At 32.8% G+C, this 10,148-nt stretch overlaps 1 protein-coding gene across 4 annotated transcripts; it reads right to left on the bottom strand.

Annotated features, from left to right (window-relative positions):
• Positions 1 to 1,479: 1,479 nt before the first annotated feature.
• Positions 1,480 to 7,019, bottom strand: LOC107847877 (beta-glucosidase BoGH3B). Of its 4 annotated transcripts, none has more exons than XM_016692447.2 (10): positions 6,924 to 7,019; positions 5,066 to 5,324; positions 4,215 to 4,419; positions 3,920 to 4,010; positions 3,702 to 3,844; positions 3,350 to 3,593; positions 3,144 to 3,248; positions 2,863 to 3,045; positions 2,479 to 2,683; positions 1,480 to 2,211 (listed from the first exon to the last, which is right to left on the bottom strand). In XM_016692447.2, the coding sequence occupies exons 2-10, from the start codon at positions 5,283 to 5,285 to the stop codon at positions 1,718 to 1,720; spliced, it is 1,890 nt and encodes a 629-aa protein (XP_016547933.1). In that variant the 5' UTR covers positions 5,286 to 5,324; positions 6,924 to 7,019; the 3' UTR covers positions 1,480 to 1,717. The 4 variants fall into 4 exon arrangements, with proteins under 4 accessions (XP_016547933.1, XP_016547934.1, XP_016547935.1 ...); XM_016692448.2 differs by having other exon boundaries at positions 5,066 to 5,327; positions 6,924 to 7,008; XM_016692449.2 differs by lacking the exon at positions 6,924 to 7,019 and adding an exon at positions 6,780 to 6,917.
• Between the last annotated feature and the right edge of the window lie 3,129 nt (positions 7,020 to 10,148).

Consider the following 10,148-nt stretch of genomic DNA (forward strand, 5'->3'; position numbering starts at 1 on the left):
TGAAAATGCTGATTTGGCTGAAAAATCACTCCATCACGTGCGTGATGGAGTGTGAAACCAAACATTTTGCTATGTCAGTAAAAAAGAGTCACGCGATGTTGCAAAACAACAAGTTCGGGGATACTTAGAACGAGTCAAAATTTAGGTATACCAAGAATAAAACGTGACAAGTTCAGGATAATAGATACTCCTCTCTTTTCTATATAAAAATCTTCTTTTTATATATAAAGTCTAATCTACATATCTATTATTGACTTGACCCATAAGTTAAAAAATAATGGAGTAAATGATATGAATAATTTTATCATATTACCTTTTGAATATACTCCCTCCGTTCCATTTTACTCGTCTCAAATTTTCTAATTTGATTTCTCATTTTACTTGTCATTTTTCATTAATCAAGACAAGACAATATTTTTTTTTTACCATTAATATTAATTGTTTTATCTCCAAATTAAAATATAAATATCATTAAATAGAGTACTATGGTAAAATAGTCATGTTATTAATTATTTTTGTTAATCAAGGTGCAATGTCAAATTCGGACGAGTAAATTAGGACGAAGGGAGTAATAAATTTATTGTTTTGAAAAATACATTGAATAATGAACAGTATTTAATGCTAAGGGTAAAATGGATAGAAATGGATAAATTATTCGTTGATTTTTCAAACTCGACAAATATTATTGAATATCTACTTTTAGTATAATGGATAAGTAATAATGGACGGAGCGAGTAAAGATATCAAGAGAAAATTCTCCTTCCATTGTTATATTATGCTGGATTTTCTACATGTGAAACTTACGAAATTTAAAATCTATGATAGTGACTGTTTTTCTACTGAAGCTGAAATTTATAATAATATCTAATAGGAAATGATAATAAAATATGCTGGTAAATATACATTGCAACACAATAATTAAAACAACAATTTACTAGTATTGCAATGATGTGCTTATGACGTGCTATGAAATCTCCATCGTCTCGATATCATATGTGATATTTGCCTGTTTCACTATTTTTATGTTCATTTTCTATACTGATCGTGTTTACCAGGAACAACAGGATGTTGAATTGGGAATTCTAAGTGCGAGTTTTAATTTGCCTATTCCTAATCAACCTTCACTAACCATAGGATCAAATAATCATCCACTAAGCAAGTTAATTAAACATTATTAGTGAAGTTATTTTATCCAAAGGATTCATCATCTATCAAACATGTGTATAAAAGGTTGTCTTATAAGTTATAACATTATTTATTATTCCTGGTTTAAATTACGTATAAAATCTCAATCCCTAGCTTGTGCAATCATATGCACAACCAAGAATTTTAGTTTATGAGTTCCGAATACATGTTAAGTGATTTTTTAAATATAAACATAAAATTTAAGTCAAAAGCTATTGAATTCTACCAAACTCGTACTTTAAAGTAGGTGTAGCTCCAAAACGACAAAACAACTAAGCCTCTATTCTAAGGTAGTTGAGATCAACGATATGAATCCTCCTCATTCACAAATGCTCATTTAGGTTGATAATATATTACATGGCAAAATCCACTAGCTTCAATGATGAAATATATATCAAAATGGCAAGATCACTAGCTTAATTTTGTGGTATGCTTCTACCACTTTTGTTTTTCTTAAAGCCAATGCTTGCACAAATTGTTGAAATAAATTACTAATACATATAGTACTCAGCTCTTAAATCATGTTGATGTTTTAGTAGTTGCCTTTCACTGGCTTAGTTGTGAGTCCAAATCCAAAATGAAACAATGGATCCTTATTGTGTGAGTCATCAAAGTTCATAGGAAGTTGATCAACTGACTTGAACCATGTCCGGGCGAGTTTACCAGTGAAGCCATAATCACCAAATAAAGCGTCAGTAACGCCTTGTCCTTCAGTTCCGGGAAGCCAAGCAGCGACAAGAGCATCCATTTTGGCAAGGTGAGGCTGCACCACAACTGGTCGACCAGAGACAACGACTACAACACATTTCACTGCTCCACAGACGTTGTTGATGGTGCTAGGACCGGGTTCAGGTATTGTAAGGTTTGCGCTATCACCAAACATCTCAGCGTATGGGACTTCACCAACGACTACAATGGCATAGGAGAATCCATTGGACTTTACAAAGTTGGCATCAGGGTTCTGCTGGTAGACTACTTGTGTAGAAGGATCAACTGTTTTCTTGATAGCAGCTAAAATAGTGGTTCCTGTCAAGTTTTGAAACGCGTATCAGAACCCAAAAAACAATGTTTACATGAACAACGACAGAACAACTAAAACAACAGAACAAAGTTGTTTAATGAACAGACCTATGTAATATGTTGCTTGAACTCTTCTACGATGCTGATGCACCCATGCCTGACGCACACCCATAGGCATTTTTGAAGAGTCCAAGCAACATAGTTGAAATTTTTGCATCATATCATAATAGAGATGTTGCCAAAACTACGAGATACGAGAGAGTGAAAACATACCAACTGTAAGATCATTGCCCACAACGCCTTGCCATTCGATTGTCCAGCCTCCACATTGGTAACCCAAGTTGTCTGCATGAGCTCCAGCAACAAGTATTTTTGGTGCTCTCTTTGCAAGGGGAAGCAGTGGCTGACTAGGCGTTTTTCCATTCTTCAAGAGCACGAGTGATTTTCTAACTGCTTCCCTTGCTAAATCTCTATGCTCCTATAGGAAAGACAATGAAGCCGGTCAAGTAGTCTATAATACAAACAAGAGTTATATATGTTGCTCGGACTATCCAACATGCTGCTGCACCCAACAGTCTTTTTTGAAGAGCCCGAGCAACTTAGGATAGACCAAGGTACTGAAAGATTGTTGGGATAACTAAAGCGACGTTCTTTTACCTGGCTACCGATTTGTTTTGCCAAGCTTGGATCAGACAATGGGTTCTCAAAGAGGCCCATCACAAATTTAACTCTCAATATCCGCTTCACGGCATCATCGATTCTGGTCATAGGAACGATATTGGCTTTCACTAGAGAAGTCAAAGTATCGATAAATTCTCTATAATTCTCGGGGACCATAATCTGAAGCGTAGACGATAGTGAGTAAAGAGTGCTATAACATATAAGGATAAGGTAATTACAAGATCTAAATGTCCGTGTACGAATTTATGAAGACTAACCATGTCGATTCCTGCCATAATTCCAGATTGAAGTGAATAAGAGTAGTTAGCATGAGGAGGGTCAGTAATTCGATCAACCCCTTGCCAATCTGAAATGACAAAGCCCTGAAAATATAAAGACCATAAGAGGTTGGTTATACTGGAATATATCCCGATTTGACTTAACTGGCAGAATTTTACAATGAAGTGAATTGATAAGTCTTTACCCTGAACTTGAGCTTGTTCTTCAGGAAGCCAGTGACTAGGTCTCGGTTGGCATGCATCCTTCTTCCATTCCAGCTTGAGTAAGACACCATTACCGTCGAAACACCCTTTCTGATCGCATCATAGTATGCAGGCATGTGGATGCTAAATAAATCGTTTGAGCTGATTACAGTGTTACCTTCATCAATGCCATTCATCGTGCCACCATCTCCCACAAAGTGCTTAGCGCATGCTGCAACCTTAGTCCTTAATCATATGAAAGTTCAACAAAGAACAACATCAGCATTGGTAGTCAACGAATCATAAGAATTTGCTAGCATAAATGAGGATCTAAAAAGGGATAAAGATTCGTACTTTCCACCAACGTAAGGAACACCCTTAAATTTAGCTGCCAAATCACCTTGCAGACCAGGAATGATCTCGGTCATGCTTTTCACAATCCTATAATCTTCGCTGTAACTTTCATAACAGCGGCCCCATCTTGGATTTCTACATACCTACCATAAAACAAATTTTCAGACATAACATACATATAAGCACCATATGCACAAAGCGTAATCACATCAACTCACTGCAATGCAGGGAGCAAAAGCATATGGAATTCCTGTAGCTCTAACTTCAAGTGCAGTTGCAGCCCCAATACGCTTCACAAGATCAGGATCCCTGCCATAATCAACTAGAAACTGAGTAAAGCACGCTAAAGAGCTATTGATTTAGGAACAAGGACTAAGACAAACTTTATGAGATGCTAAAATTTTTGAATTCAGCTGATGAGTTCATAGCAATGATCTTGAATTTTCAAATGATTCACAAGTAGAAAATCAGTTATCATTTCGAACAATGTCTTATAGTGTACATAATACTTGCCTGGTGACACCAAGGCCAACATTGTGAGGAAAGATTGTAGCTCCATAGACATTGTTGTGACCATGAACCGCATCGATTCCATAAATCATGGGGATTCCAAGTCGGGTTGAAAGAGCACCCTTTTGAATCCCATCTACCATATTGGTCCAAACCTCAGCAGTGGCCTTAGGTGCAGGTACACTCCCTCCACCACTCAATACACTCCCTGCAAGAAAAATATTGAAGATGAACTCCAAAATAGAAGCAATACTGAATCTACAAAAATCCTATTTGTCCCTCTTCGTGATTTAATTAGCACAAAGGTTTCACTGACTTTTAGGCACAGTGATCTATCATTATCTTTTTTTCTTAAGACAAGACAACAATAAGTATCCGAATACACACATACCTACAGATTATGTTGCTCAGACTCCTAAGTAATGTGTGTTGGATCCTTCAAATATAGTATATCTTTGGAGGATCCGAAACAGATGCATTAACATTTTTGGAGAGTCCGAGAAACATAGGCTATAGATGTGCCCTTTTTCAAGAAACCATATGTACAAAGTTCTAGTATGATGCAAAAACAAGTATTCAAGAATGGTCATTTCAATCTACCAATGAAACACAACAATAAGTAACCAAACATACACATCTATAGACTATATTACTGGAACTCTTCAACAATGTCATTTGAAACATGTCAGATCCTTTAAAGATTGTACTTTTTGGAGGATCCAACATGGATACACAATATTCTTCAAGAGTACGAGCAACACAGCCTATAGAACGCTCAAATTCTAGTATGATGAAAGTTCAAGTTTTCAAGAGAGCTCATTTCTATCTATCGAATGATTATATTTCAAGCATACCAATGAAATTTTGCTTCACAACATCAGGAGTGGCAACTTTCCTCTCAATCTGAGTCATTTGACCAATCTTCTCCTCAAGAGTCATCCTTTTCATCAAGTCCTTGATTCTAGAACCTACCGGCTGTTTCGGGTCCTTGTATTTCATATATTCTCCCTCTACTACCACAGTCCACAAGCATAACACCACAAAACCCACCATGGGTATTGACATTCTCCCCATTTTTGCCACACAACCTCAATATCCTTCTGCTGGAACAATCTGCTAAAACTCACAAAAGTAAAAAAAAATCAATAAAACTGCTAAACACCACAGTAATCAAAACAAGAATACAGAATGTTGAACCAAAAAAGAATCTTTTTAGTTACAAAAGAAAAAAAAGATAGACCACATGCTAAACACCACAACCCCATCATGGGTATCCACATATTTTACGCAACCCCCACACACCTTCTGCTGGAACAGTATGCCAAAAGCTCAAAAAAATAGCAAAAATCAATAAAGCAGTACTAAATACCATTGTTATCAAAACAAGAATGCAGAATTTTGCAACAAAAAACGAATCTTTTTTGTTACAAAAGTAAAAAAGCAAAAAAAAAAAAAAAGCATCTAATCAAGATCAAAAGTTAAATACCACACAAGCCCATCATGGGCATTCACATTTCCCCATTTCTGCTGGAACAGAATGCTGAAAAAGCTCATAAGAATAGCAAAACTCAATGAAACTAGTACTAAATATGCTATAGTAATCAAAACAAGAATACAGAATCTTGAAAAAAGGTAACTTTTTGTTAAAAAGTTAAAAAGAAAAAAAGAAAAGCTAATCAAGTTCACAAGCTAAACACCACAAGCCCATCAAGGGCCTTCTGTTAAATGCTCGTAAAAATAGCAAAAAACTCAATGAAACTATTAAATACTATAATTAACATAATATTGGTGTACTATTAAATACTATAATCAAGTTCACAAGGTCATGCTTGTAAACAGTCGCTACGCATGAGATCTACACGAAAGCACCGGGTACCACAGCCTTAACTTGCATTTATGCTAGAGGCTGTTTACACGGCTTTAACAATTGAATGACCTCCTAGTCACAAGCATACATAATTGTCAATGTGGGGAGGAAAAAAAAATAGAAACATTTTTTGCCAGACACCTCCTCAATGGCCTTCTACTAGAACAATCTTGTAACACTCATAAACAACAAAACTCAATGGAATAGTAACAGAATACAACAACAACAACATGCTCATTGTAATCCCACAAAGTGGAGTCTAAGGAGAGTGAAGTATACGCAGACCGTACCTCTACCTATAAACCCCTCATTTCAAGACAAAAACAGTCTAAAAATATCTAATAGAAAATGGAACTACATAATATTGAATAAAAATAGCAAAAAATTCAATGTGACAACTAAATAGTACAATAGTTAACAAAACAAACATACATAATGATAATGTGGTTAAAAAAACAAAAACTTTTTTAGTCACATACCCTCTGAATGACCTTCTACTAAGAACAATCTTGTAAAATTCATATAAACAGCAAAACTCAATAAAACTAATATATACTACAATTACAACAACATCATACCCCGTGTATGTACATAGACTTATCGGTGATATAGAGAGTGTTTCCAATAGACCACTACTAAAGTTAACAAAAACAGGCATACATGATGTGCAAAAAAGGAAAAAAAAAAATTTGGTCACATACCCCCTTAATGACCTTCTACAAGAACAATCTTGTAAAACTCATAAAAACTTCATAACGTAATGGAACTACACAATATTGAAAAATAAAATATGTTGCCAGAAAACAGCCAATGAAGAAAATAATATTGCAATGTGAACAACTTACTTGTTGAGTGATTTCAAGTTTGAAAAAAATGGGTAGACGTGCAGACAACTTTAATAGACAAGTTGATAGGAATTATTGTGTGTCTGTATATATAGGAAATATAATGTAAGATGCCATGTGAGTAATGCAGATAAAATAACAAAAATGGTCACTTAAGTTTAGAGTATGTTTAAAGTAGTCCTTTAGATATATTTCTTGGCAGTTTAGTCTTTTGAGTTTGTCAAATGTGAGCACTTTTGGTCTCCATTGAATATTTAACAAATTCTGATAAATTTTGTGAGACCTTTGGTGCGATAACTTGTTGAAAAATATGTTTTATGAACACGTACAAAATATACAAAGAAGAACATAAGATGAAGGGTTAATAATAAGAAATTGAAAACAGGATTTGAGGCTTGAAACACGCGTGAAACGCTGTGTTATTCCTTATGATAACATCCTGTGTTCGATTTTATATTATTAACTCTTCATCTTCTGTTCTTCTTCGTATATTTTATATGTGTTCATGAAAAATATTTTCCAACATAACTCATATCTGCTTTTTGAGGTGCACCGAACTTATGCTATGTTTTGTTTATTTATTGTAGTATTTTTTTGTGTGTGTTGCGATTTTTAGGATTCGGTGAGACGTTTATGTTATTATTGTTTAGTGTTCTCATAATTTCACTCAAATCTAACACATGCATAGTGTTTGTAAGAAAATTGATAGAAAAAAAGTGTTCATTTATCAATATTGATTATACTGGATCAAGGTGAAGCGTAAGTTACAATTCCTATTTGATATAGTTATTTGTGCATTTATTTTATAATTAAGAAGCAACCGTTTTTTATACAAATTGTATATTAATTTACTATAACTACGGGATACTCCCTTTTTGCGAATTGCTGCATTTATTGGATTTCAATGAATATTTGAGTTTCATTGTCCAACTAACTTTATTATTACTTGTTAATCCTAAATAGTGTTTGAGGATGAGATGAAGATTGATGAAAATAGTTTAAGGTAGGAGCAATTTCTGTCATCTACTAATGTATAAAACTAAATAAATGCAACTTTTACTATTTTATAAAGATATTTTTATGCTTTGTGAGATAACAACATAATTTATCTTATAGAGTTGTTTAGGTACGCTAGATGGGAGTTATATCCTCATTAGAGTTCCATCTCATCACAAATCCAAGATACAGGATAAGGAAGGGAGAGATAATAACTAATACTACTATATTGAGAGATTTTCGGTAAAATATCTGTTTAAACATAACTTTAATTTTTAATTATCTTTTTTAATGTTTAATTTTATTTTTTTATTTAAAAAAATTAGCAATATCTACGTTAAAACTAATCAAAACTGCTCAAAATTATATTTAAGGAACTACTCCAGACCCATCCCAAATATAATATGCTCGCTCCGTTTCATTTTATGTGATATTCTTCGTTCAAAAAAAAGAATATCATCTTATTATAATAAGAAATAATTTAACTTTAAAATTCTCCTTTTCATAGGCGGAGTTAGAATTTCAACTAAGGATTCAATGTCTGAAGGAAAACTAGCTAAAGGGGGTTCAATACCTTATATATATATATATATATATATATATAAAGTAATTTTAATTATATATAAATAGTTCATTTTTCCGAATCCCCTAGAAGTTGGCTTCGCCCCTTCTTCTTTCTCCCTTAATAAAATGATTTATAAGCCACATAAATATTTAAAAATTATTTTGAATCATAAGTATGATGATAAAGGGTGTATCATTTTTTTGATATTTTTGAATGACACACAAGTGGAATTAGTGGGGGTGGGGTGAGGTGGGGTAGGGTAGATGTGATGGACTTAATAAAAAAATAATAATTTTGAATCTGAAAATTTTGGACCAATGTGGAAATTTGTCCGTTGATTAACACTTTTCAATGCAACTTTTTCTGACAATATCATCAAATACAAGTTATTGATTTGTCCATTTGGGCCCATAATATACGGCAGACTTTTCTTAACAAAAATTGCAAATAAGGCCTTCAAGTTTTTTAAAATGTACCAATTGAGCACTTTACAAATTACTCATTCCGTTCACTTTTATTTGTCATATTTTAACTCGACACATTCAAGTAATTAACGTGAATATTTTATCACACTATCATTATAAATGATGTTTTGAAACTCCAGCAAAGGTAGCACGGAAAAGACATAATAAACCTCTCTTGATTTGTGAAAATATACAAATAAATTAAAATATTTATTTTTAATATAGGGATCGAGTAAAATCACGTTTTCTTTCATTCGACCCCATATTAAAAATAGATTTTAACTTGTCATTTTTAATATATAAAAAAGGACAATCTTGGAGTAACTGGTAACATTATTGTCATGTGACCAGGAGGTCATGGGTTAAACCTTGAAAACAGTCCCTTTAAAAAATGTAAGGTGCAACTGCGTACAATAGATCCTTGTGGTCAAATATTTCCGACACAACGCATAATGAGAATTTTAGTGCACAAAACTGTCCTTTTTTTAACATATAAAAAAAAAAGACGATTATTTTTTTTTCATATTTTACTTTTTATTATTAATTGCTTATTGTTCAAATCATTTTTCAATACTAATACTAAACAAAAATCAATAGTACTATGCTAAATAATTATATCAATAATTATTTTTTAATCAACATGTCAAATCAAATGTCACAAGTAAAATAAACTGGAAAAATAGTTTGTTTTTAAAACAAGCTTTGAAAAACTCAAACGGCTATATTGAGTACTTTTGTAAAGGTCTAATTGTGTATAAAAGTATTTGTTTTAAGTTATATGGACTAAATATTATCTTCGATTTCTATTATAGATATTGTTTCTTGTACTTTAATAATCGTATTATTTTAATGTAGCCACGGTTCAATTTTTCATAATGTTTGTTATCCTCTCTTTAGTATATTTATCATGATTTTTTTTTTAATTTTTGTTATTTTTTTTGAATTTCTTTCATTTTTTTTTTCTTGATCCAAGAATCTATTAATAACAAAAGTATTTTTATTCAAATAACTTATAGATCAAAAGTGTTAGTATCCAAAAAGAAAAAACTCGATACAAAACATATACACAGAGACATGGACATGAGAAATAAGGCCACAAATTAAAGTATTACTCGTTTATTAGTCAATAATCATATATATGCTCGTCACATTATATATACGTTTATAGACCGTAACTCACATGCAAGAAATTTAAATTAT

The sequence above is a fragment of the Capsicum annuum genome, chromosome 11, assembly GCF_002878395.1.
Source record: "Capsicum annuum cultivar UCD-10X-F1 chromosome 11, UCD10Xv1.1, whole genome shotgun sequence".
In the NCBI taxonomy this organism is placed as follows: domain Eukaryota; kingdom Viridiplantae; phylum Streptophyta; class Magnoliopsida; order Solanales; family Solanaceae; genus Capsicum; species Capsicum annuum.